The sequence below is a fragment of the Pan troglodytes genome, chromosome 11 (genome assembly GCF_028858775.2).
Source record: "Pan troglodytes isolate AG18354 chromosome 11, NHGRI_mPanTro3-v2.0_pri, whole genome shotgun sequence".
NCBI classification, from domain to species: domain Eukaryota; kingdom Metazoa; phylum Chordata; class Mammalia; order Primates; family Hominidae; genus Pan; species Pan troglodytes.
Window position 1 is genome coordinate 39,971,292 of NC_072409.2, and position 27,703 is coordinate 39,998,994.

Sequence of the window (27,703 nt, forward strand, 5' to 3'; positions counted from 1 at the left end):
TCTGTAGCTTCAGGTAATGGCTGAATTACTGTTGTGTGGTCAGCTCCAATAGATAGGAGATCCAGCAATTCTAGAGAGTGGCTGTCTACCCTCTGAACCAGACATGGAAAGGGACAAATCTCTACTGCCCCCCACAAACTTTTGTAAGGGGAACGTGGTTCTAGGGTGACAGAAGAAGCGGTAAAGCAACTTTAGCTGGAGGCTGAGGGTACCAGGATGTTATTTCCCTGGATGCTTAAATTGGAACCTAGGATGGATCAAATCCAGAGCTGCTGCTGGGACAAGCAAGGGTTTGGGGAGATGGCTGGTGGCAGCAAAGATTGAGCTTGCTTCATCCATGCCCTCTCTGGATCAAAGATTTGAATGAAACAAAAGAAGAGAAGGAGGGAGGGAGGGAGGGAAGGAGGGAGGACAGACAGACTAGAAGAAACCATGGAGAAATTATTTTATAATCTCAGAGTAAGAGAGGCCTTTCTTAAATATGACATAAAACCTGAAGTCATAAAGGAAAAAAACTGATAAATTCATCCTCATTAAAAAAAAACCATGATTACCTGGAAACGGCACTATAAACAACATCAAGAAACAAAGTACAAACTGGGAGAAAAATTAGCAACTTATATCATAAAGGGCTAATTTTCTTAATATAAAAGATCATTTCTATAAACTGATAAGGAAGACTACTAGTCAAATTAGAAAACAAGCAAAAAATGTGAACAGTTTCCAGAAAGGAACTACCAATTACTTTTACCCATAGGAAGAAGCTGGGTGTGATAGCACACCTGTAGTCACAGCGACTCAGGAGGCTGAGGCCAGAGGCTTGAGCCCAGGGGTTCAAAACCAGACTAGGCAACATAGTGAGGCCCCTTCTCTGACAGATTTTTAAGTTAGCTAGGCATAGAGGCATACACCTATAGTCCCAGCTACCCCGGAGACTAAGGCAGGTGGGGATCGCTGGAACCCAGGAGTTCCAGGCTGCAGTGAGCTATGATAGCAGCATTGTACTCCAGTCTGGGCAACAGAATGGACCCTGTCTCTAAATAATAAATAAATATATATATAAATAAAATTAATATAAAAAAATAGAAATATTCAACTTCACTCACACTAAGAAAAATGCAAATTAGAACTATAACAAGATACCATCTTTTCACCATCATACTGCAAAGATCAAAAACTTTGATAACTACCTTCTGTGGCTGAGGCTGAGGGAAGGAACAGAGATCAGAGGAAGTGTTATGGAAGGGGTGGCATTTAGGTTGGGCCTTCAGGAACAGACAATTAAAATCCAATTTAACAACTTAACTGGCACTTAAAAGAAAAAGAAGAAATAATAAAGAGAACAACGCACAGCTTTGACTACCGAGTGTAAATTAAAATACACACACATAAAATGTAAAGGCAAACTGAGATATTTGCAGCAACTATAATAGCCTGAGTTTGAACACTATATATATAAAATATCTTCATTAAATTCAATCAGAAAAGCATTAGAATACCACTCAAAAAATAAACAAAGGACATGAAAAAGTAACTCCTAAAATAGGATATGCTACTAGTTAATAACCATAGGGAAAAGTTCAGCATTATCTATAACCATGAATGCGATATGATTCAGGGTTTTATTTGGTGATAAATCATTACAAAATTAGACAGAATAACATTTTTTACTCCCTGTGTTGGCAAAGATGTGGTGAGACTGGCCCTCTAATCATTCCTGGCTAGTAAATTTGCAAACCGATAAAATGTTTTTTGGAAATAAGTATAAATCTTTAAAGACTCATATTCTTTATCTGGAAAATTTTACATCACAGACTCTATCTTATGGAAACATCCCAAAATATAAAACAAAAAATGCTATGTACAAAGATGCCTGTAGAATAATATGATGATAATGACAAATTAGAAATAATCGAAATAACCCCAAATTAGAAACGATTCAGTAAATTATGGTATATTCATATGCTGGAATATTGTGCAGCTATTATAAGGTTTACGAAGAGTTTTTTGTTTGTTTGTTTTTGTTTTTTTTTTTGAGACGGAGTCTCGCTCTGTCGCCCAGGCTGGAGTGCAGTGGCGCGATCTCGGCTCACTGCAAGCTCCGCCTCCCGGGTTCACGCCATTCTTCTGCCTCAGCCTCCCGAGTAGCTGGGACTACAGGCGCCCGCTACCACGCCCGGCTAATTTTTTGTATTTTTAGTAGAGACGGGGTTTCACCGTGTTAGCCAGGATGGTCTCGATCTCCTGACCTCGTGATCCGCCCGCCTCGGCCTCCCAAAGTGCTGGGATTACAGGCGTGAGCCACCGCGCCCGGCCGAAGAGTTTTTAAGGATACCGTTAAATGGGGAAAAACAATTCAATTGTGCATGTAGAATGATTTCAGGATCTTTTTTAAAAAATTCAATCCCTGCATAGAAAAAGGACTGGGAAGGAATAGACGATAACATGAATGATGGTTCTTTAGGGAGGGGTAGATCATTGGCTATTTTTTCCCTTCTTCCTCCTTATTTTGCATTTTTAAACCTTCCCTTCCATTATGATATGTTACTCTTACAATAAAAAAGTTTTAAAAATATCTGTCCCTGTGTGTTTATGCTCTAAGTTGAAGCTAACAGTCTCTATTCCAGAAAGATGCTGGGTCACAGCTGTGAGGCTTATCAGTAAAAAGCGTTGTCTCTTTTGTGTTTTTCAGCTTTCTTTTGCTGCAACCACGCCTGTTCTAGCCGATAAGAAAAAATACCCTTATTTCTTTCGGACCGTCCCATCAGACAATGCGGTGAATCCAGCCATTCTGAAGTTGCTCAAGCACTACCAGTGGAAGCGCGTGGGCACGCTGACGCAAGACGTTCAGAGGTTCTCTGAGGTACGCTCGGCTTGTGTGGACACGGCCTGCCTTACTGCTTGCTGCTGTCATCTAGCAAAAGGCAATGTGGTTTAGTCAGGGATGGGTACTGTCACAGGGCTTTTAAGCATGTGTTGGTTAGTGCGATCAAAGCTGTTTCACCGTTGACAAAATAGAGCTGGTAGCTGAGGAATTTCACTGTGCATAGGACTGGTGGAAACCATCATCAGGAGTGAACCTTCCCTTTCATTCTTTTTATTGGCTACCTCGTGTGGCTTATTCCCTCAGTGGCCCTGTGGGCTTGTCTTTGTTACTGATGCTGTCGTGACCATCTAAGATCACAAAGTTCTACCAAGGAGGTGTGTTCATCTGTGAGGAGAGTTTTGGGGAAGGGCTGGCTTGGACCGAAGATGCCAGTGTCACCTTGGATGGGGTATAGAGTTTTGTTTGTTCTAAATGACTTACAAACACACCTTAATATATGGTAGGCAATTTTTTTGTTTTGTGTATGTGTTTTGTTGTGGAAAAAAAAAAGCCAAAATATGGGTAGTAAAAAATGTAAAAGTGTTGCTTTGTCCCAAGCCACCTGAATCATGCTTTCTCTCTGAAAGTTAACTCCTGCTTTCACTTAGGGGTTCATCTGCCTAGAACTTTTTCGATGTATTTGTTTTAAAGCCAAATGACTTCATATCATGTATGTTTCTTTTTTCACTTTACAACACATCTTAGAGGCCTTGATTAACCTCATGGTTTAAAGGGACCTGGTGTTCTGTCAGATGGGTATATCGTAACTTACCGAGCCAGCCCCTCTGAACGTTGACCACTTTTCAATGGGACAACCATACTCTCATGGCTAGGTGTGCGTCTTGGCAGTAGACTTCTAGAAGTGGAATTGCTGGGCCATTTAAAAATTTGAGAAGGACTGACTTCCAAAAAGGCAGTTCTAATTTCTAGTCCCACCAACAGCATTTGAAAATTCCCATTTTCACATATCCTGACTAACAGTGGATATTAACAAATATTTGAAACATTAGCCTCACTCAGATGAGTACAAAATGGCCTCCTGTCTTTTTTCCCATTTGCTTTGTGCCTCCTCCTTTCCTTTCTATTCCCATGTGTGCTTTTGATACTTGGAGCCTCCAAAAACACAAGACAAACCAAGTGTTCTTAGCAGCCCAAGAGAAACAAACTTTAGCCATGTGGAGGATTTCCATGTGTGAGTCAGGGGTCTAGACAGACCTCAGCCGGAGCAGTGGGGGCAGACACACAGCCTCTTGCCAGCCTGAGAATGGGGAAAGGCCGGGCAGGGTGGCAAGAAAGTTGGGAGTAGAACAGGGCTGGTGATCAGCAGACCTGGTTTCCACTGCAGCTCTGCACTTACCTTCTGAGGTTCTTGCCGCCTGTCTCTTCCATGGGAAGGAGAGACCACTTCATACATTGGCTGTGTGACCTTGGAGACGTTACCTTGCTTCTCTGAGCTTCGATTCCTCCCCTGTAAAATGGGGACAATAACTTCTTGCATGCCTCCCTGCAGGGCTTCTGCCAAAATCCAATGAGTAATGGATCTGAAAGAGCTTCGTAAACTGTAAAGTTCATACACAGAGAGGGTTGTTTTTGGAGGTGCGTGAAAAGTGGAAGTGTTTGGCCCCACTGTCTGTGGGTATCCAAACAAGGCAAGCTTTTCCCAGGCAAGACTGCTCGTCATCTTCCCACCTCTCTGTTTCTCAGCCCCTAGGAGGAGGCACAAAGGGAACTTGACCTCCAGCGGGAGTGACTCATTGCCAAACGCTGAAGAGGCTTTTGCTGAAAGGCCGCCTTCATAGAGAAGCGAGAAATGTTCTAAAATGAGAGTGAAACAAGTGGATGGTGGAGGATAAGAAGGACCCATCCCATGGCCCCATTAACATTGGACTCTACTAGGATTTAGAGAGACTTGCTTTTTCCTTTTTCTTTTCTTTTTCTTTTCTTTTTTTTTTTTTAGATGAAGTCTCACTCTGTCACCAGGCTGGAGTGCACTGGCGCAATCTCGGCTCATTGCAACCTCTGCCTCCTAGGTTCAAGCAATTCTCCTGCCTCAGCCTCTCGAGTAGCTGGGACTACAGGCACGTGCCACCACACCCAGCTAATTTATGTATTTTTAGTAGAGACGGGGTTTCACCATATTGGCTAGGATGGTCTCGATCTCTTGACCTCTTGATCTGCTCACCTCAGCTTCCCAAAGTGCTCCCAAAGTGGCATGAGCCACCGGGCCCGGCCAGACCTGCTTTTTTCTAATAGCATCTTTGGCTGTCAGAGCCTGAAGGACCCTTAGAGACATATCTCCTACCCTCCTCATTTTGTAGAAGGGGAAACTAAGGCCCAGAGAGGGAAGGGGACAAAGTTCAAGGTTTCAAGGCACCTCTGAAGTCATGAAAGATTGTTCACAGAAAAGTCAGGACTAAATTTTGGGGTCCTGAACCCCTCAGTTCAGACTTCCCATTTCTCCTTCTTTTCTTCTCTAGCTTCCTGGAATTGCATAGGAACTACCTGCATATAGCCTAAGAGGTTTGAAATTCCCACCAGACTGGTTCTAAAGGGGGTAAATTGTGAGCCCTGACATTGGTTGTGTGCCTTATAGATTCCCAAAAACTCTCACAGACAGCCACCCTGTAAGGAGGAGTGATGGTTCCCATTTTACAGATGGGGAAACTGAGGTTTGCAGAGGGTGGGAGGTCTCTTGCCCCAGGGCGCATGCTGGTAAAGAGCCCAGGCAGGGCTGGAAGCTGTACCCTCAGGCTGTTGCTGTGTGTCCTCGCTACATGGTCCTCACTGGGTAATCTCAGGTCTTGACTGTTGGGTAGCACATCTTTCCCCTTGCACAGCCGTGTTGGGGCCCTCAGCCAGGGTTTCAGGGCATCTCAGTGGGAAACCTCTTTTCCCGAGGACAGGATGCTGCTTGCTGGTATTGCTGGCAAGGACCTCTCTTGATTTAAATCTCTCAGCCCAGCTGACTCCTCTCTGTGCCCAAGGGCTTTGGCATCCCTCTCTCAATGTCTGGGCTGCATCGCTGGAGTGCAGGCCCTGGAAACTCGCCAGGGGCTAACAGCTTTTCATGAGTGCAAAGGAAACTGGATTCCTTTTATGAAACTGGTCGATCAGCAACGTCAAGCACTTCTGTTCCGGACTGGTGCACTGGAAGGAATGTCAAGTGAAAGAAATCCTGAAGTCGGAGGGGGTGGTGGAGGGGCTTTACTCCCACGGAGCTTATTACTGTGGCATTAGGACTATGGAAGCAGGTAGAAGGCTGAGGGCCATCCCACCTAGGGACCAGCTGCTCCTGTGAGCACCTCCAACCTCTGAGTTTCAAGGTAAGCCCATGGTAACCCAGAGGCTGCTCAGGACTTGGGTCCGAGGTACTGATCTCTAGGCCCACTTTGGCCAAGCATGGCTGCGTGACCCCAGGCAATTCACTTTCCCATGCTGACCCTAGGATGTATCAGATCTAGAGCTGCTGCTGGGACCAGGGTTCCATGGAGAGAATTGGCTACTGGAAAGTTTCAACTTGCTCTGCCATGCCCCCTCTGGATGAAAGATGTAAATGAGACAAAAGAAGGAAGGATTTGGTACCAGGTGGGCTGATCTCTGAGCCCATCCTTGCTAAGTGATGGCTGTGAGATCCTAGGCCTCATAGAGATCCACTTTTCCCTTGTGTAAAATGGGGCTATTTATCCTACCTCGCAGGTACTGAAGATGAGATGGTTAAGTGAGAAAACAGAAATGAAAGATCTCTGTGTAGTAGGTGCTCACTAAATAGCTATTTGCTTCTCCAGTGATTCATGGGGCAAACTGAAAATGCAGGCCCATTCACTCAAAAAATCAGTGTGGCCTCCTATGTGCCATGGTCTGTGATGGGCCTTGTGCTGTGGAGGACCAGAGATCAATGACACAGCCTGGGGGTGAGTGGTGAGGCTTCCTGCATTGTGTTCTCAACTCTGGCTGCTCGCTAGAATCACCAGGGAAATTTTGATTTTAATACAAAATAAAATGTACATTTTTGGATTTTCTTCCATTTCCTTTTCTTCACTGTTAATAGCCTTATTGAGATATAATTTACATACCATACAGTTCATCCATTGTTAATGTACAGTTCAATTATTTTTTATAAATTTTTTATGTTGGCCAGGTGTGGTGGCTCACACCTGTAATTCCATCACTTTGGGAAGCCAAAGTGGAAGGATTGCTTGAGCCCAGAAGTTTGAGACCAGCCTGGAGAACATGACAAAGCCCTGTCTCTACAAAAAAAATACAAAAATTAACTGGGCATGATGGTGCACACCTATAGTCCAAGCTACCTGAGAGGCTTGAGCCCAGGAGTTCAAGGCTGCAGTGAGCTATGATTGCCCTACTGCACATTTTAACTTGGGAGACAGTGAGACCCTGTCTCAAAAAAAAAAAGTATGTGTTTGTGCAACCATCGCCACAATCCAGTTTTAGAACAGTCTTCATCACTCTAAAAATTCCCATGTGCCCATTTGTAGTCAGTTCCACCCCCCAGCCCCAGGAATAGTTTTACCTTTTCTGGAAATTTCATATAAATGGAATTAAAGAACACGCAGTCTTTTGCGTCTGGCTTCTTTCACTTAGCGCAGTGTTTGAGGCACATCATGCTGTGGCATGTGGCGGTGGTTTGTTTCTTTCTACTGCTGAGTGGTAATCCCTTGTATGGATGGAGCATCTGGGGAGCTTTGAAAATCCTGATGCCCAGGCCATCCCCAGAGCAATCACGCTGGACGACCCTGGTGTTGGAGCCTGTCCAAGCTCTCCAGGTGGCTTCAGTGTGTCGCCAGCGTTGAGAACTCACGTCCTGCGTAATTGGCTCAGAGTCAGGAGCTCAGGGTGGAAGTGACGCCCTCTGGTGGTGGGAGACCTTGAGCTCAAAGTAGCCCCATTCTACCTGGTGGCCTCGGTCTACTTGTGGCCCTCAGCAGGCCTGGGGACTGAGGAGCAGGATGGAGAAGGTGGAAGGAGGCCTTGGTCCAGTGCTGGGGGCCCTGCCAGATGGAAGACAACAGTAGGGGTGTGAAGAGTTGGGTGGTCCACGAAGTCTGTGTTGGAAAGGGATAGGCAGGCAGGTAACCCGTGTGCACATTGAGGGGCTGTGGTAAGGAACTGGAGGGTTGTTGGGAGGCTGTGGACAGAGCCAGAAGAGGGGCATAAGTACCGAGAGTCCAGACCCTGGTGATGTGTGAAGACCCATTGTGGCATGGAGGTGCAGGTCACTGGAATTTAGGGCAAGGAGCTGAGAGGCCAGAGTGCTGAGTGATGTCACATGGGCACTGTGGGCCCAGGAGGGAGATAGGGCTTGGGGTGGAGATGAAGGCAGTGGGCAGGGGATGCCTAGAAAGACAGCAGAGGGAGGCAGAGACATTTGGGTCTCTCCCCCTTTTCAAGTCTTATGGTCTACCCAACCATCCTCACCAAGTTATTCTTTGGGCTCTCAATTCTATGTTGCAGCTAACCAACTAAGTGCTTAAGTACCCGTAAGCCAATCACTTGCTGTCTCTGGGTCTCAGTTTCCCTTTCTGTAAGCTAAGAGAATTGGGCCAGTTGACCTCTAAGATCCCTCCTAGCTCAAAGAATTTTGGATTCTAGGATGTGAGCTTATGGAGACCTGGCCTTTGACCCTGATCCTGCCACTCCCAGGGACATGGCCATGAGAATTACTTGCCTCTTTGTGCCTCTGCTTTGTTTGTTTAAGAGACTAATTTTAGAGGATTTTAAATTCATAGCAAAATTGAGAGTAAGGTACAGAGATTTCCCATACGCTCCCTGCCCCCACACAGGCACAGCCTCCTCATTCTCACCATCCCTGTCAGAGTGGCCCATTTGTTACAACTGATGAATCTACATTGACAGGGCATCATCACCCAGACTCCAGAGTTTACATTAGGGTTCACTCTTGGTGGGGTATATTGAATGGTTTTGGACAAATGTGTAATGACATGTATTCATCATTATAGTATCATTAGAGTGTTTTCACCACCCTAAAAGTCCTCTGTCTTTTTACTGATCCCCATAGTTTTGCCTTTTCCATAATGTCGTTTAGTTGGAATCATACGGAATGTAGCCTTTTCAGATTGGCTTATTTCCCTTCTTTAATACGCATTTAACTTTCCGCCATGTCTTTTCATTGCTTGATAGCTTGTTTAGTTTTAGTGCTGAATTAACACAGCTGTCCCCTAGTAACCATGGGGGATTGGTTCCCAGACCCCCATGGGTACCAAAATCTGAGAATCCTCAAGTCACTGATATAAAATAGTGTAGTGTTTGCATATAGCCTATGCACATCCTCCCATATTCTTTAAATTATCTCTAGATTACCTTTAATACCTAATACAGTGTAAATGCTAGGTAAATAGTTGTTATACTGCATTGGGTTTTTTTGTGTTATTTTTTGTTGCTCTGTTGTTATTTATTTATTTATTTATTTATTTTTAAAATATCCTCCATCCGGGCTGAGTGTGGTGGCTCATGCCTGTAATCCCAGCACTCTGGGAGACTGAGGTGGGCAGATCACCTGAGGTCAGGAGTTCAAGACCAGCCTGACCAACATGGTGAAACCCTGTCTCTACTAAAAATACAAAAAAATTAACTGGGCATGGTAGCGGGCGCCTGTAATCCCAGCTACTTGGGAGGCTGAGGCAGGAGAATCACTTGAACCTGAGAGGTGGAGGTTGCAGTGAGCTGAGATGGCACTACTGTCCTTCAGCCTGGCAACAGAGTGAGACTCTGTTCCCCCGGTGTCCCCCTGAAAAAAAATATCCTCAATCCATGGTTGGTTGAATCCATGGATGAGGAGCCTGTGGTTACCAAGTGTCAACTGTATCCATTGTCAGGATGTACCACAGTTTATCCATTCATCTGCTGAAGGATATCTTGGTGGCTTCTCATTTTTTGCAATTATTAATAAAGCTGCTCTAAACATCCATGCGCAGGATTTTTTGTGGACATCAGATTTCAGCTCTTTGGGTAAATACCAAGAAGCTCCATTGCTGGATCATATGGTAAGGGTATGTTTCATGTTGTAAGAAAACGCCAAACTGTCTTCCAAAGTGGCTGTACCATTTTGCATTCCCACCAGCAATGAATGAGAGTTTCTGTGACTCCCCATCCTCTCCAGTATTTGGTATTGTCAGCGTTCTGGAGTTTGGCCATTCTAATAGATGTGCAGTGGTATCTTGTTGTTTTAATTTGCATTACCCTCATGTCATATGATGTGGAGCATCTTTTCGTAGGCTTCTTTGCCATCTTTTTTTCATCTTGAGCATGAGGATAATAATAGCACCTACCTCTTAGGGTTGTTGGGAGGATTCAATGTGTTAGGATACTTAAAGTACTAAGAAAAGTGCCTGGCTTATCCTCAGCACCACGCAAGGGGCAGCTGTTATTTTTATTATCATCCAGAATCAGGTTCCTTAGCCCGTGGCTGGACCCTATTCAGGAGCCCCACTGCATGGCTGAGTTTCTGTGCCTGCCATGAGCATGGCTGCCTTTCCCTTTTCTCCCTCCAAGCTCCAAGACTCCCCACCTAGTCACTGGTCCTCAGTGATCTCGAGGCTTCTGAGGCTGACCTTTCCGTACTGGTGACCTCTCTCAAGTGGCAGGCCCCACTGAGGTGAGGCCCTTAATCTGCCCGAGACCAAAAGGTCACCATCTGCAGAGCTTCCTCTTCAAAGCACCTGCCCTTTCAGGCCCTCCAGGGCCCTGCCTAGCCCTTTGAAACCTTTACCCCTTGCTAAGTTGCCATCTGCCCCACCAAAAGGGCCTCGGGTCAACTCCTCTAAAGTTGCTGCTTACTCTTCCAGAGTAGTAGCCTGGGAGACACTCCTGCAGGGGAGGAAGGGGAGACCCTGGGCTTGCATCTAATCTAGAAGCCACCCTTGTTAGAATCATCATCCTCTCCTGCTGCTCTGAGCAGGAACAAGCTCCTTAGCATGGCTTGAGACCCTTTATGGTCTCTCTGAGGCCTCCTCCTCTGTCTCACCTGCAGTCACTTCTTCCTTTGCCCCTTTGGTCCAGCCACACCTCCATGCTGGCTTCTCTCTTGGCAGGAACATCCTGCCCTCCATCTGGCTCAACCTCCCCAGCTGGCTCCAGGTGTGCCGTCTCTGTGTTCTTCCTCCTCATTTTTCTCCCCATACCAGTTCTTTGCATGATGCAGCACAAGACACCATTTGCTTCCTCATCTCTCACCCACTGTCACTGGATGGGGGATGAGATGAGATGATGAATGAGAGCCACAGCAGATCCCTGTGTCCCCTCACCCTGCATGCTCCCTGGTGCAGGTATGTTCAGTGAGGATTTCAGTACATGATTCTTGATCCATTAGGCCAGATTCTTAGGGACAAATGCAGTTCTTTCCCTCCTGTTTTCCTGAGTCCACCTGTTCCTGGGATGGTGAGATGAAGGTGTAAGGGGTGCAGAGAAACCCCAGCCCCAGCATCCAGGCTTGTGAAGAGTCCATTCCCTCTCTTGACTGCCTCCTGCCTGAGTCACCCGGGCCATCTGGAAGAGCAGCAGGGAATGACGGATGATTCTAACAAGGGTGACTCCTAGGTTAGATGCAAGCCCAGGGTCTCCCTGTCCTCCCCTGCAGGAGTGTCTCCCAGGATACTGCTCTGGAAGAGTAAGCAGTAACTTTAAAGGAGTTGACCCGAGGCCCCTTTGGTGGGACAGATGGCAACTTGGCAAGGGGGGATGGTTGCAAAGGGCCAGGCAGTTCTGGCAGAGTCAGCAAGTCTGACTCCTGCAGAATTCCACTCAGGTCATGCCATCATTTCTTAACTTGAAGTCTTTTTTGGATGTGACATTGTTTGTTGGTGGAAATTCTTCTAGAGATCTCAGTGGAAAGTTCTGGACCAGCCATTGGCATCAACAGTCCCCAGGAACCTGCCACGTGCTTGCTTATAGGTGTTGGGCTTTGGGAATGCACACACGGTAGTTTGTGTCCAAGTTAATTTTCCTGAATTTGTCATCCTGGGAGAATTTTTTCCTGAGTTGTTAATGCTTCAGAATCCTCTCTCTTCAGGACTGGGCAATACTGACTTCTACACCAGTCGTTCTCAAAGTGTGGTCCCTGGACCAGCATCATCAGCAGGACCACTTGGGCTCTGTCCCAGCCCCAGTGAATCAGACACTGTGGGATGGGCTCAGCTTTATGATTTTGATGCAGCTAGAGTGTGAGAACCACTGCACTGAAGGAATGGACAGCCTTCAGGTGGGACCACTGTGCTCCCAAGCTCACTTTAGCTAAGAACAAGGCCAAGCACACTTGGAGGGCTGAGCCACCTCTGAGCTCTGCCCTTGGCATCCCTCCTGGCTGCAGGATCACCTGGGCTGCCAGCGTATCTGCAGATCTTTTATCATTAGGAGACAGAGGGGACTCCGACGATTCAGATTCTAATCCTAATGGTACTAGTGCCCCACCTCTGGCCCCAACTTTTATCTGAAGAACTTGCCAATGCTTTTAGGTGACTTGGCTGCCTGCCCAAGCAAGCATCCTCTCCTTCTCTGTGCTCTTCCCTTGAGCTCTGCAAGGGGCCAGGCCTGTGGGTCAGCCAGCAGGAAAAGTTTCTTATCTGTCCTGTCCAGACCTTGGTGGTTGTTTGTGGCAGCCTCTTTGGCATTTGAAGGGTTAGGGTAGGTCCATTATTTCCCAGAGAATGGTTTAAATATGTGATATGATTTTTGTACAATCTTAATATCTCTGTATTTGTGTTATTATACACTAGGAAAAAGTAAAATGATGACTAGCACATCAAAACTGTACTTCATGGATGTTATTGCTTAAGATGGAATCCCTGTTTAAAAAGTGACACCGTTCAATTGAAAATACTAATTAATGCTTACACGGGTGGTGCACAGACATGGTGAAATGGCCTCTAAGAGGTGCAGGAGTGACTGAAGTTTGGGGACCACTGGGATGAATAAAAAGCACTTAGCCGCCTGTTTATTTAACTCATGAGGATAGATGGGTGAAGGGTGGAGAGTGGGACTGGCAATAGACTTCTCCTTGAAACTCTGATCTAAAGCAGATAATCAATGGGAAAGGCATTTGATCAATGTCAAGAATCAGCCCCACAGGCCTTCAGTCTTCTGCTGAGGCTCCATAGGGACAGATCCTGGGGTTCAAGCAACACTTGTTCTTTCATGTGACTGTTCCCCGTGGGAAGTGCAGCCCACTAGCAGTGCTCTGTCCTACCCACCCCTGCAGAGTGGGAAGACCCCACCTAGGTGAGAGCCACCGCCTGTCAGGGGCTCCAGTTTCTAGTGCTTCTGCCATCTTGGAGCAGTGTGTGCACATCTGGAGCATTTCCAGGATGTTTTGCTCAGTGGTGGCTGCCATGGCTAAGCCTGCTGAAGACAGATGTCCGAGCTTGGATGCCTTTATCTGGCTCAGAGCTCCTGCCCTCGGGACAGATGGCCCACTAGTCTCCTCCTCCCTCTACTCCAGAGCAGAGAGAAGATGGCTGTCCCATTTTTGGTTCAAAAGGAAGACCTCAGGACCTAGTGGATGGTCCCCCATAACACTCCACGCCAGGTCCTCAGAGTGGAGTCCTTCTCCCCACTCCACATGGACCCCGCTCAGAGAGGCTAGGGTGACTGGCCGTGGGTCTGTGGTGCCAACGCCAGGCTCCTGAAGGGCTGGGTGAGTGTTGTACTCTTTGCTCAAGAGGGCATGTGATATTACATAAATATATCCTCCACTCAAGCTGTGAGGATCCTGGAACATAGCGTTGACTGAGTGTGCCTTCTTCAAAACAGTCCACAGGAGATCCTTCAGGTCTCTGGGGGAAAAGGACCATCCACAGTGACCTCAGCACCCTCACCAGGGACACTTCCTGGTGCCACCTGCCCAGCCCCGGGCCAGGCTCCCAGGGCAGGACTCAAGCCTTGCGAAGCAACCCTTCCCCCTCTATACACACACACATCAGGACCTTAGGAGTAGGAAAATGTGATTAAAATCTCATCTGCCAGTTATTGAGAACCTACTGTGTGCCAGGTAGTTATGTTCAATTATTCAGCATGGTGTGGTCTCCCTATTTTTTTTTTGAGATGGGGTTACCCTCCATCATCCAGATTGGAGTACAGTGGTGCAGTCGTAGCTCACTGCAGCCTCAAACTCCTGGGCTCAAGCGATCTTCTGGCTCAGGTTCCCAAATAGCTGAGACTACAGGCACACGCCACCGTGCCTGGTTATTTTTATTTTATTTTATTTTTTGTTGAGACAGAGTCTCATTTTGTTGCCCAGGCTGGTCTCGAACTTCTGGGCTCAAATGACCCTCCCACCTTGGCCTCCCAAAGTGCTGGTATTACAGGTGTGAGCCACAGCATCTGGCGCTGTCTCCCTTTTAGAGAGCGGACTCACTCAGGGGGAATTAAGTAATGCCAGGGTCTCATAGCCACGAAGTGGCAGGTATAGACATGAACCCCGGTTTGTGCCTGCCCTTGTGAAGAAGAGGAAGCCAGGTGTCTGGGGCCAATATCCCCCCAAGTCCCTGTACCCCACCTACCACAGAAGCAGGGAGGTGAATATACAGGCCAATCAACCATGTCTCAAGGGGACCTCTTCACAGTCCTTTGGAATTTTTGCCATGGGATCCTGCATTTAATTTTTATTATTTTCTCAAGTTGGGAATCTCAGAACAGAGCACTGTCCCTTCACGCTGCTCCTACCACCCTTCCCGGGACACGTTGTTTCTGCCGGTCCTCTTGGCTGACAGGGCAGTGCATCTTGTAGTGTGTAGGTTCCCTAGAGCTATTCTGGTACATTCTGGCTGTGGTTTCTCCCCCAAGGCCCATCTGCCAGGCTTGGGTAGTGCCAGAGCCGCATGAGCAAAGGAGTGGAGTTGGGAAGGTGTGTGGAACCTTCAGGAAACAGCAAAGAGTCTGTTGGGGCTCGATAGCTCCATGAACAGAATGAGAAGTGGAAGGATGAGCTAGGAGTCAAGAAGGATGGCGAAGATCCCTGCATGCCTCTAAGTTGAGACTTTACCTGTCAGCAGTCGGGAGCCATGGATGGTTTTTAAATGAGAAGTGAGATAGTAGCAGTCCTGAGGGCCAATTGGGAGGAGCAGACCAGAGGCTGTGAAAGCAGCCAGGAGGTTACTACAGTAATTCAAAGGAAAAATAATAAGATTACAGTTACTTTCTTATCATAAAAATGTCAAGTTCTTTTTTGTGGTTATTTTTATTTTAAAGTACTAATTATTGTTTTTTAATTGTAATATGGATATGAACTCAATGCAGAAAACTTGGAAGACACAAAAGAGCACAAAGGAAAATTTAAAATTGGCCATAACCTACCCACTGAAAGGTCATCATTAACATCTAGGCTGATGTCTTTACCATTTTTTCAATGCACATAAATGAATGTGTGTAAATAAATACATACTCTTGCTATCGAAATGGCTTCTTAGCAATGCAGGGGGAATGTTTTCCCAGGTCAGCAAATGTTCTCCGTGACTCCGTCACCGTGACTCCTAATGGCTACAGTGCTTCTTGACTTGACCCCAATCTGTGCCATAGCCCTGATGTGTTTTGAATTGTATTTGCCTCCAGTCATATTTATCCTACAGTCTGTTCCCTTTCTTCCTATATTCCAGCAATTCTGCAAATATCCTGTCCATGAACGGTGGTCTTCTTTTTTCCAAAACTATTGGGATTTTTTTTTTTCTTAACATTTTTTTGGCCGGCCATTTCAAGGATTTGGGGATGGGACAGGAGGTAGATGTGTGTTTGCTCTCACCATCTTTATCCAATTCCTGTTTAAACTATTCTACCCTGTGTGTATGCCATCAGTTACTCAAGAAGGCCGCCATTATTGAACATGGAGGTAGTTGCCAATTTTTACTGATTATAAATAATGCAGTAAACTCATACTTGTACTTTTGTGGGAACATCTCTGATTATTTTCTGAAGTTAATTCCTAGAAATAGCATATGCACATTTTTGAACCTTTTGTACATATTGCCAAATTGTCCTCCAGAAAGATCATACCAATTTAGAGTTTCATAGCAGTATACGGGAGCATTCCCTGCCAATATTGTGTATTATTCTTTTCTGATTTTTGGCAATTGCTATTTTAATTTGCATTTTTTTCATTACTATTGAGATTGAATTTCTTTTTTACTAAGAATATTTCTCATTTCTGTTTCTCCTTTTGTAAATTGGCTGTTCATGTTGTTGGCACTTTTTCCCATTAGACTGTTCTTTTTTTTACCGATTTATAAGAGCTCTTTATAAAGTAAGGGTATCAGATCAGCCTTTTGTCACGTTTGTTAAGATATTTCTCCATGTTTCATGTGACATTTAATTTTGTTTTTGATATTAGTTGATCTATTGAAAAATTTAGTGTGTTATACAGTTAAATTTATCAAGACCATTTTTTTCACCTTTCCATTATGCTTGACAAGCTCTTCCCATCTCCAAAATTTTTGTAAATATATACCTATGTTTTCTTCTAGTATATTTTTTACTTCATTCTTCAGTTTATCTGGAATTTCAGTATATGGTCTGAAATATCAACCTTTCCTCTCCTGCCATTATAGTCACTAAATTTTTCTTTCAGCACTTAATATATCTTTTTCTGATTTACTTAAAATGCCTATGCTAAATTTTATCTTTAGAAAATAATATATTACACTTTTGCATATGCTTTAGGCCAGTTCTGTATGATCGAAATATAATGCAAACCAACATATATAATTTTAAATTTTCTAGTAGCCACATTTTATAAAGTAAAAAGAAACAGGTAACATTAATTTTAATAATATATTTTATTTAATACAACATATCCAAAATGCTATCATTTCAACATGTGTCATTAGGATTTCAAGCACTTGATAATCACATGTGGCTGATGGCTACTGTCTTGGATGGTGCAGCTTTTGACTGTTGCTGAGTTTTTACATTTTGTTCCATTAATCTGTCTATGCTGGAATGGGTACCTCAGGGTTCCTTTATAATATAGTTTAATGTGCAGCTCTCCTTTCTTTGTTAACAATTGCCTTCATTTTCACCAGTTTAATTCTTGGCATTTTTGTTTGAATTTTAGTTACTTTAATTAATTTGTAGAAGAGTTGACATCTTTATAATACCATGTCTTCCCACTCATGCATATGGAACATTTCTTGTTGGATCCTCAGCAAAGTTTTGTCATTTTCTTCATACAGGTCCTTTCCATGAACAGTTAGGTTTATTATCAGGTATTTTACATTTATTATTGCTTTGGGGAATGGGATCTAGTTTGCTTGATGTTTTTGAGTGGTTATTGGTGGGATATGAGAAAACTATTGATGTATATATCCACATCTTATGACTGGCTACATTGAACTCCTATTATTTCTGCTAGTTTTTCCTCTCTTAATTCTCTTGGATTTTCTAGGTAGATATAATAACATCTGGAGCAAGAATAAACTTGCTTTCTATTTTCCAGCATTATGGCATCTTTATTTTCATCATTTTTCATTGAGGTGGTACTGCATAGTGGTAAATGACAGTCATAGCAGAATGACCGTCTGGGTTCTAATTCCAACTCAGCTACTTGCCAGCTGGGTGACTTTGGGCAAGTTGTTTAATTTTTCTGTGTCCCTGATAATGGGGAAATGCTAATATAACCTTAGGTGTCATGAGTATTAAAACAGCTAACACATGTAAAGCATTTAGGGCTTAGAACAGTGTCCAAAGGAGTGAATACCCACTATTTTATATATACATATATATATATAATATATATATTATTATTATATATTAACATGAATAATATATGTTATTGTCATTAATATTGCTTCATTCACTGGATGTTCTAGAGTTATATTTTAAAATAGTGATAACAGTGGGTATTCTTGCCTTGTCCTTGACTTTAATGAGAATGCTCTTAGTAAGGTTTGATGTCTGTTAGAAGAGCAGATATTCCTCATCATCTCAAGGGATGTTCTATTTTTATTTACTCAGTGTTTGTACCTATTTAGCTATGCATGCTAAAATGTCAGATGCCTTTTTAGAATTTGTATTGATAGCTATGGATTTTTACTTTGATCTATTAGTGTGACAAATTATAGTCATCAGTTTCCTCGTACCCATTTGGTAATACATTCATTCATTTAAGACATATGTATTGAGTGCCTAGCTTGTGTTGGTCACCATTCTAGGTGCTGTAGACACATCAGTGAGTGAAACAAAGTCCCTGCCCTCAAGGAGCTTACATTCTAGTGGGGGAAACAAATGATTGAAAAAATAATGAGCAAATAAATTTAAAATATGTCAGATGATAACAAGTGCTAGGGAGACAAAGTAGAGTTAAGGGAGTAGGAAATCCCATGCAGAGAGTGGTGAAGTCAAGGAGAGCCTCAAAGAGGTGATGTTTGGGCAGCCACCTGAAAGCAGTGAGGGGCAGGTTATAAGGAGACCTGAGAGAAGAGGGTTCCAGGCAGAGAGAACAGATGCACAAAGGTCCTGAGGTGGGAGGGACTCTGGAAGTGCTGGAGCAATGTCAGGAAGGCTATGATGACTGGAACAGGGTGGGTGTGGGAGAAGTAGAGTGGTTGGTGTGGAGTGGAGGTGGGGCAAGAGATCTGTGGTTCTTTTAGGATATTTGTGAAGACTTTGGCTTATACTTTGAGTCAGTTGGGAAACTATTGGAGAATGTTTTGGGTTTTGTTTTTATTGGGAAAAAATTCATATACCATAAAGTCCACCATTTTAAAGCATACAATTAAATGGTTTTCAGTATATACACAATAATGTGCAACAATGACCACTATGTAATTTGAGAATATTTCATCACTCCAAAAAGAAATTCCACATCCATTAGCAGCCACTCATTTTCTCCGGCCCCCAGCTGTTAATCTACTTTCTGTCTCTATAGATTTGCCTATAATGACATTTCATATAAATGGAATTACAAAATATGTGGCACTTGTGTTAACTTATTTCACTTAGCATAATGTTTTCAAGGTTCATCCATGTTGTAGCATATATCAGTACTTCCTTTCTTTTTTATGGACAAATAATATTCCAATTTGTGGATGTAACACATTTTATCATTCATCAGTTGATGGACATTTCAGTTGTTTCTACTTTTGACTATTACGAATAATGGTGCCATGAACATTGTGTACAAGTTTTTGTGGGGATGTATGTTTTCATTTCTCTTGGATTTACACCTAGAAGTGGAATTGCTGGGTCATTTGGTAACTCTACGTTTAACATTTTGAGAAACTGCCAAGCCATTTTCTGGTTTGCATCAATGGATATACCATTTACATTCCCACCAGCAAGGTATGAGGGTTCCAGTTTCTCCACATCCTTGCAAACACTTGTTATTTTCCATTTTAAAAGAGATTATAACCATCTTAGTGGGTGTGACATGGTGTCTCATTGTGGTTTTGATGTGCATTTCTCTAATGAATAATGATGTTGAACATGTGTTCATGTGCTTATTAGCTATTTGTATATCCTCTTTGGAGATATGCCTATTCAAATCCTTTGTCCAATTTTTAATTGGGTTGTTTGTCTTTTTGTTATTGAGTTGTAAGCATTCTTTATATATTCTGGATTAGATCATATCAGATAGGTGACTTGCAAATATTTTCTCCCATTCTAAGGGTTCTTTTTATTTTCTTAATGGTGTTTTTTTGCACAAAAGTTTTTAATTTTAGTGAGGTCAAATCTATCTTTTTTTCTTTTGCTGCTTTTACTTTTGATGTCATATTTAAGAGACCATTGTCTAATTCAAGGTCATGAATACTTCAGCCCATGCTTCCTTCTAAGAATTTTATAGTCAGATACAATCCCTGATCTTTGATCTCTTTTGAGTTAACTTTTATATTTGGTGTGAGGTAAGGTCCAACTTCATTCTTTCATATGAAGCTATTCAATTGTTCCAGGACCATTTGTTGAAAAGATTATTATTTCTTCATTAAATGGTCTTGGCACCCTTGTTGAAATCGACTGACCATTGTAGTATGGATTTCTTTCTGGACTACTGGAGAGTTTTTTTTTTAATAAGAGGGATTTTATCTGACTTAGGTTTTTAAAAGTGGTGCTTTTGGCACCACCGAGTAGAGGGTGGTGGTGACTTGAACTAGATAGTGAAAATCAACCAGATTCTAGATATTTTTGACAGTAGAGCTGACAAGATTTCCTGATGGAATGAATGAGTGTGTGAGCGATAAACAGTGAGGCATCAAAGATGGCGCCAAAATTTTTGATCTGAGCAACTGGACAGAATGAGTTATCACTTCTCAACTTGAGGGAGAGTGCAGAGGAGCAAGTTTCCATGAAGGGGGTCAACAGTTTAGATACGCCTGTTGAATATCCAGATGGAGAGGTTGAATAGGTTATTGGATAAATGGGTCTGGCATTCATATTTACATTAAACCATATTGGCATTCCACTGTTTGTTGTGCTGTTTGTTTTTCTTTTAACCAATTCATCTATTTTTTTCTGTAAGTACGTATGATAATTTATATTTTGCCGTGATTGTGCTGTCTTTGTCAGGTTTAGTTGTCAGGAATATTCTAGTTTTACGACAAGAGTTGGAAAGCTTTCCATGTTTTTAGGTGCCCTATACAGTTTATAGATACGAATTAACTGCTCTTTGAAAATACAAAGGTGTGTCTATGAAACCATCCAGGATTTTACATTTTTCAGTCTGCCCTTTTTACAAGTTATCTTTGTAGCTTCTTCCATGCTTATTGATTTTGGCTTTATACTCCTTAAATGGATTTAGTAACATATTTTCTCGAAAATAGTCCATTTCTTTGGGATCTTCAAATTTATTAGCATATATTTCAGGACAATTTTTAAAGCCTCTGTTTTTTTGTTATATGCCCTTTCTTGTTTTTCCCACTTTTCCCCTTGATTAGATAGTTTGCTTCTTTTATTGATGTAATTGTTATTAACATCTTAAATTCTGTGGGAAAGAAATGGTTACATTTTTTATTATTTTTTCAAATGAAATTAAACCTGGATCAAGCACTCCATCTGCCAGATACACTAGGGTCAGTGTCTCTGTCTTGAAGTACCACCCCTCTCTAAAATGACCAACAACTCTGGTGGGTTTTCTAATAGAAAGCTGGGAGAGCCAGCATTCTGCAGCCCTTGCTTCCTGCTGCCACTTGAGTGTGCTGTGGACACTGGTCCGACTGGTTACTGCTGCTAATCTAGGTTCCCGGTTGCACTTCCTAGCATCCTCAAGCCCCTCCTATAGATCTAGAATTTCTGTTGGCTTTTTCTTTTCAGATATCCACATCCCCACAGGTCAGAGAGGGTTCCTCTTAGAGCTCTACTCCCAAATGGTCCTGTTATTCCATTTTGCTACGTAATAGAGCTACATGTTTATCCTCCTTCTTAAAGCAGCTACTTGATTGCTTGAGGCCGTGGGGGAGGTCTACTTGCTTCTCCTTTAAAGATTACTCATCTTTTCAGACATTTCTCTTGCTAAAGAAGATAGCAGAAAAACACAAGTTAAGTCTTCAGTAGAGCATCCCATTATCTTGTTTTTTAACCAAAGGACCAGCTCTTGGATTCTTACTGGCTGTGCTTTGATTTATCTACTTCTTAATTTATTTTCTTCTGCTTTTCTCCTGAATAATACCTTCCCTTTATATATAGGTTTCTTTCACCATTCCTCTTCTAACTTCTTAATTTGCATATTTATTTTTTACTCTTGTTTTGGTTGCTATTAAGCGTATTTAAGCATATAAATGTCTTTGATTACAGCTTTGATGAAATCCTATAGTTTCAGCTAAATAATATCTCATCCTCATTATAATAAAACTATGCTACAATTGTACTTTAAGTTTAAAATATCAGTCTTCTACTTCCCTAAGTGCCAACCTAGAAATGCAACAATATCTATTGTAAGTTACATAAATCAGTACACTTGTTTACTCTCCATCCCTCACTGCCTCTAATTCTGTATTGTTATAATCTGAGTTTTAATTTGATTTTACTCTTTACATTGTGGATATGCTTTTTTCAGTTGCTATTTGAGATGTTCACTTTATTTTGAAACTATACTACAATAACTATGATTTTAAGATTCAAATCCATATTTACATGACTAATTTCTTCTGACATGAGTCAGTTTCATGAGTTATGTCTTTTGATTTATCTCTCTGTGGCATGAGTACATCTTTTGTTTTTCAGGAAGGTCATATGAGTTTTATATCTATGCCCTTGCATAAATCACAATTTCTCTCTGTAGCTTTGCCTATGAATGACAAGTTATCTAAGTATAAATTTCTATGATCATAAGCTCTCTAGACATTACATCAATGTTGTAATAAAGTCTGATGCAGTCTGATTTGGTTCCTTTGGAGATAAAGTTTTTTAGTCGCCTGTACCAGTTGCTTGTAGGATTCTTTCTTTATTTTTGATACTCATAAAGAAAAAATGGCACATAGCTGATTTTTGTTTTGTCTAAAATATGATTACATTTTTATTCGAAGAATCTGGTCTTTCTTCTGATTGCATTAGTTTTCTTTTATTATATCTTTAATTATTACTCTTTTGTTCTGATATCTTTTAGAAATATCAATAATTCATGAGTGAGCCTTTGTAGTTTATTCTCCATATTTTTGTTTTCTCTCTGGTCATTTTAATCTTAGTTCTTTTCCTTCACATTGTGAGAGAACATCTCAAGACTGTCCTCCACAATATTCATCAGTTTTTTTTTACAATTAAATTCTGCTCCTTGTTGCTTCTAATGCTTCTTAAAATTCTCATAACATTATTCATTTCCAGTCATTATTATATTAACTATGCCTGCTTTCTTTTATCTCAGTTTCTTTTCTCATATATTTTATTTTTTAGATTTAGAATCCAGATTTTATTTAACCTCCATGAAATACAAAATGGGTATTACAATTTACCTTTATTTCCTACAGCAATTCTTTTTAGAGATGATATTCTTTCTTTGCTTGCATTCCTTGTTTGTTTCCTTTATGTTTCAGAAAGTTTTCATAGGTTCCATATGCATTTTATGCCTTCCATGACCTGGTATTCGCTTACAGCATGGGTGAGTTCTTCTTGAGTCCCCTCATTGTTTTATCTAGATGCTGTTAGATTCTTCACCTTGGATATTCATCTGGAAGACTGGATGATAACATTTTATATGACCATCCCAGGGACAAGCAGCCAAGGGATTAGGAAACCATTTGGTGGTGTGGGCCTTTCTTGTTTAAATGGTTTCTTCATGAGTTTGTCAAACAGCTGCTCCAGATGTGCAGAGATCCCCCTGGCCTCTGACTTTGTTTACTTGCCTGCTGTGTCTGCAAGGTGCCTAGGCCTGTCCTGGGGAAACTGGACTTCAATAGGCTTTGCTTGTTCGTAGATCTAATGACCCAGCCACTCCTGAAGGCTGTTGGGTTGCAGAGTGATAGGTGGACTCCTTAGTGAGAGGTAGGCCCTGCACCCTTCTGTGGCCCAGCCTCCCCTCCAGTACTTACTCACCCATCAGAGGCTGCGAGGTCAGTCTCGTCAGCACATCCACCCTCCCTGCAGCACCGCACTACTTTCTCAGGAAGGAGAGCCATGAGTCAGCCTTCAATCTGGTTCTGTTGGCACTGTACCTAGCAGAAATTCCTCAAAGTTGGTGGCATATTGATGGCACTCTTTCCTATTTTCCAAGGCTGAAGCAGATTCTCCCCTATTTTTATATTCCCTTGGTCCTTTCTGTCACTTTCAGAAGGAGGTAGCTTAGGTGGGAGTTGGACATCTGTGCTTAGCTTTACCATCTTTCTCAAAAGTTTCATAGTTAACATTGTTTCCTATACTTTGTACTTTGGTATATAGACATATGAGATTCCCTGAGCATTTCCTGTTCCGTGGCCCCCCTTTTAAAATTCCTCATATATATTGGCTTTCTTCATATCTGGTTTTATAGTTTTTCCTGGGCACTTTTCCTCTCCTTCTCAAGTTCCAGTTTAGCATCCTCTCGATCAGATGGAGAATTCTCCTGCCAAATATGGTGTTGCCAGTCTTGGGGCAGTGAGTTCTGTCCCTTGCCAGGGACTCATCATCTGGCGTCCTGAGCCACATCCTGGCCTTCAGCAATATTGATGGAGTTTCCCCACATCCTCCCTTCTCTGCCAAAGTTATGCCCTTTAAGTGGAAACAGAAGAAACCATTCCCCTGCCTCCAAGTTTCCATCCCCTTTGAAAGCCTTGTGCTTCACTAGAGAGCCATTTTGGATTTCTTCTGGCATACCCAGACCCTCCTGGGTGAGTCAGCAGACGTGGGCAGCAGGCGTTGTGGGGAGGGGGTTGCAGAGGCTCCTCCATCACTGCTTGGCTGCCTGCCCCAGGAAGACAGCACATCACACAATTTGCCATATCAAGTCTGTGAACAGCTGCCTCCCTACCCTCCGTGGGGAGTCACCAAGCTCCACACATCTGCTCCTTCCGGGGGTGGTGAAAAGATTTCTCCCATCACAGGCACCTATGAATCCCCCTTGGGGTTTCGTTAGGTATAGAGTAGCATTCTCCTGCAGAAAGCCCATAGCCAGCCTTCATGAGAAGATATACCTTTCAGGATTTAGTATCAGTGGCATCACCATCACTTCCTCTCCTTCCCCCAATCCCATGGCATGTTTTCCCCACCTCCCCTTCTTGACTTTGTCATTTCTGATAATGAACACTGCCATTTATTGAACCTTAGCCATGGTAGACACTTAGCGTATATTAGCTTACCTTTTCAAGAACTCAAAGACAAGTTGTGGTTATGCCCTTTTAACAGACAAGAAAAAAAGCTCAGAGAGTTTCCTTACTCACCCAAGGTAGCCCAGCAGTGGGGACATAGCTAGCATGCTAGTCTAGAGTCACCTGACTCGAGTTCATGCTTTTGCCTCTCTCCCACAGCCTTCCTAGAGGGAAAAATAGAACCATAGGCTCTTTATCCTGAGTCTAGAACAGGGGTTTGCAAACTGTGGCCTATGGACCAAATGCAGCCCCTTGTTTTCATAAATAAAGTTTTATTGGAACATAGCCACACCCATTCATTTGCACATTGTGTATGGCTGCATTTGCAACGTTGTTGGGAAAAAACATGTAAGTCCTGCAAGGCCTAAAGTATTTACTATCTGACCCTTTACCAAAAAAAAAAAAAAAAAAAAAAAAAAAAGTTGCCGGCTCCTAGTTTCCAGCATAGGCTATTGTAGAAAGAGATAGACTTTGAAGTTAAATCCCAGGCTCCCTACATCCTAGCTGTGTGACCTTGGGCAGTTGACTCAACAGCTCTGAATCTCATTTTATTTACCCATAAACTGGTCATAATTGTACCTTTTGGGTTTACACCCATGCCCGCAAGGAGTGATATACGTTTGAGGGCTCCACATATGACAGGCACTCAGTAAATGAGTCCCCACTGTTGCTCCGGCCTTTCCCGTCTATCATGGATGTGCAGCCTTCTCTAATTTTTCTCTTCCCTTCTGGAGCATTCTGGCAGTTCTGCCTAAGAACCCTTGCTCTTCTCTGATAACTGGAGCACAGAGAAAGCACAGATGCTCCTCAAGCCTCCCCCTTGAAATGCTGGGCACCAGGTGTTAAGTGACACCCACCTCAGGCAGATGCATAGGGTGTCCTGTGGTCTCATTCATTCCCTCATTCAGCCAGTGCTGACTGAGCCAGGCCATTATGCCAAAATCTGACAGGGGCTCAGACAGAGCCTTCAGGCCCTTCAGTTGCTCACAGCCCAGGGGCAGATGGACAGATTAACAAGCCGTAGCAATAACAGTAATCTTGGTGCCTCTAGATTTTGGTCCCCTTTGGAAAATTCCATTCAGACTGCAGAGTAAATACCTGTTCCCTGGAGTCTCTGAGTACTGCTCGTAAGAAGATACATTATAAAATCTGCTTAGTTTAGCACAGTTTCAGACCCTGCTCCCAGGCTGGCAGCCTGCTCAGCACTTTGGTGCAGTGTTCACCCCAAGACACAGTCGGCTCAGCTAGACCACCAGCTCCCTCCCAGGGCACACACTCAGCACCTCTACAGGATGGGGCTGGCTCCATGGGCTTCGTGGGAGGGGAAGCGCAGACTGTCTTTCCTGACCTTGAGGGAGCTGTCCAGAGTTTAGATCCTCTCCATACGTGAGCAGCCCAGCATCCTCCCCCAGACACCTGGGCTGGCTGTGGGGCTGAGGGGACCTCATGCTCTGTGCTGCTGCAGTGGATTCTCTGGGCTGTTGATCACTGAAGATCTTCCCAGTTACTCCAGAGCAGGGCCGAGAAAGCAGGGCCTGGGAGGAAGAAGCAGGGGATGCCAGTGTTCAGAAGGGGTGAGTGCATCTCATTGGAGAATCCAGAAGGACTTCATGGAGGAAGGGCTATTTACCATAGGGCTTAAAGGGTAAGCAGGACTTAGACATAGGAGGGCTGAGGTCCGGAACTTAAGGGGATTCGCGCATGCATGGTCAGTGGTGAAATGAATTACAAAGTATATCTTATAATCTTAGGTGAAAACATATGGATATAAAAATTATATTTTGATGATTTCTACCTGAAAAACTTATATCTACAGTATTAACGTCCTGGCAAGAAACAGATGGCATCTTCAGAGCTGAAGTCCGATTTAGGTGAAGTACTTTAGGCAGAGGCAATGGAACTAACCAGGGCTACTGCAGCTCCAGGGGCTAGCAATGGTTGGAGTCACGAGCATCAACTGCTCTGGAGGACAAGGGGAGGGGCAGTGCTACTGGAATTGGGAGGAGCAGCCGCTTCACACGGGCTCTAACCAAGCCAGGGAGCAGCCAAGGGAAAAAATACCCTGAACTCTTTCTCGCCTTCTTTCTGACTCCTCCTGGGGCCTCCCATTGGCTCTCTTTCACTGAGCTCCCATAGGCTCCCTAACTGCCACTGGGCTCCCGTTGGCCCTCGGACTCCTGCTAGGCTCTCACTGGTCCTCTAACTCCTGCTAGGCTCTCACTGGTCCTCTGACTCCCGCTGGACTCTCACTGGTCTTCTGACTCCCGCTGGGCTCCCATTGGCCCTCTGACTCCCACTGGGTTCTCATTGGTCTTCTGACTCCTGCCGGGCTCCCATTGGCCAAGCCTAGCTGGAAATCAGAGGACCAGGCCACTCACGTGCTGCCCTATCTGAAAGTTCTAATTCCATGAAAAAAGCAGGGCAGGGCAGGGCAGGCTGGCACATGTGGATGAAAGCAAATGGGAATAACCAACATGATGAGATATTATACTAGTTGGATTAGTGTACTGGGCACAGGGATAGTTTTATCACTTTACTCCTTTCCTCACTTTCAATGAAGTTTAGACATTATTTTGAAAAGCTTTAAGTCTTTGAGTCACTATGAGGGTTCTACAGCAAGCAGCTGCGTTTCGGGCTCTCAGCAGGCAATATTGTCATCTGATAACTTGGTGGCAATGTAGTGGTTTGGTCCAAGCTGACACATATGTGGGTGGAGGGTGAGCCTGTTCAAGGTCAGTTTCGCCAGGAGAGGGACTCTCTTGGGGCTCAGCATACAGGAGATTTGTTAGCCAGTGCCCACAGGAAGGGATGGGAAAGTTGGGACTGGGTGGAGGAAGAAGCTGACACACAATGAAGTTGCAATAGGAACCTCAGCCAAGCTTGCCCATGGGGAGCTATGGAGCTAGGATGGCCCTTCAGAGAAGTCCCAAATAGAGACCAGAATGCTGGGCCAGTCACTGGGTGCAGGCGGTCCTGGGGAAGGTGTGTGACCTTGAATGAGGCTGCCTCCTTTATTCAAGGGCGAATCTGGAATGAGTGCCTCTGTCCATTGGAAGATTCTGGCAGTGCACCGTGGTATCTCCATCAGAGGGCCCTTAGGAACAAAGGAGTTTAA

General features: G+C 43.6%; 1 protein-coding gene and 1 long non-coding RNA gene across 2 annotated transcripts in view; one reads left to right on the plus strand and one right to left on the minus strand.

The window, feature by feature from the left end:
* The window catches only part of GABBR2 (gamma-aminobutyric acid type B receptor subunit 2), a 422,124-nt gene that overhangs the window by 165,992 nt on the left and 228,429 nt on the right, over nt 1-27,703 (plus strand). The window contains exon 3 of the mRNA XM_016961310.3: nt 2,693-2,863. Coding sequence (XP_016816799.1) covers nt 2,693-2,863 — 171 coding nt within the window. The remainder of the gene's footprint in view (nt 1-2,692; nt 2,864-27,703) is intronic.
* On the minus strand, nt 1,589-26,796 carry LOC107976736 (uncharacterized). The gene is made up of 6 exons (XR_001720921.4): nt 26,384-26,796; nt 25,937-26,123; nt 14,877-14,989; nt 7,395-7,872; nt 4,224-4,334; nt 1,589-2,914 (listed from the first exon to the last, which is right to left on the minus strand). It is a non-coding gene; the product is annotated as an uncharacterized LOC107976736 (long non-coding RNA).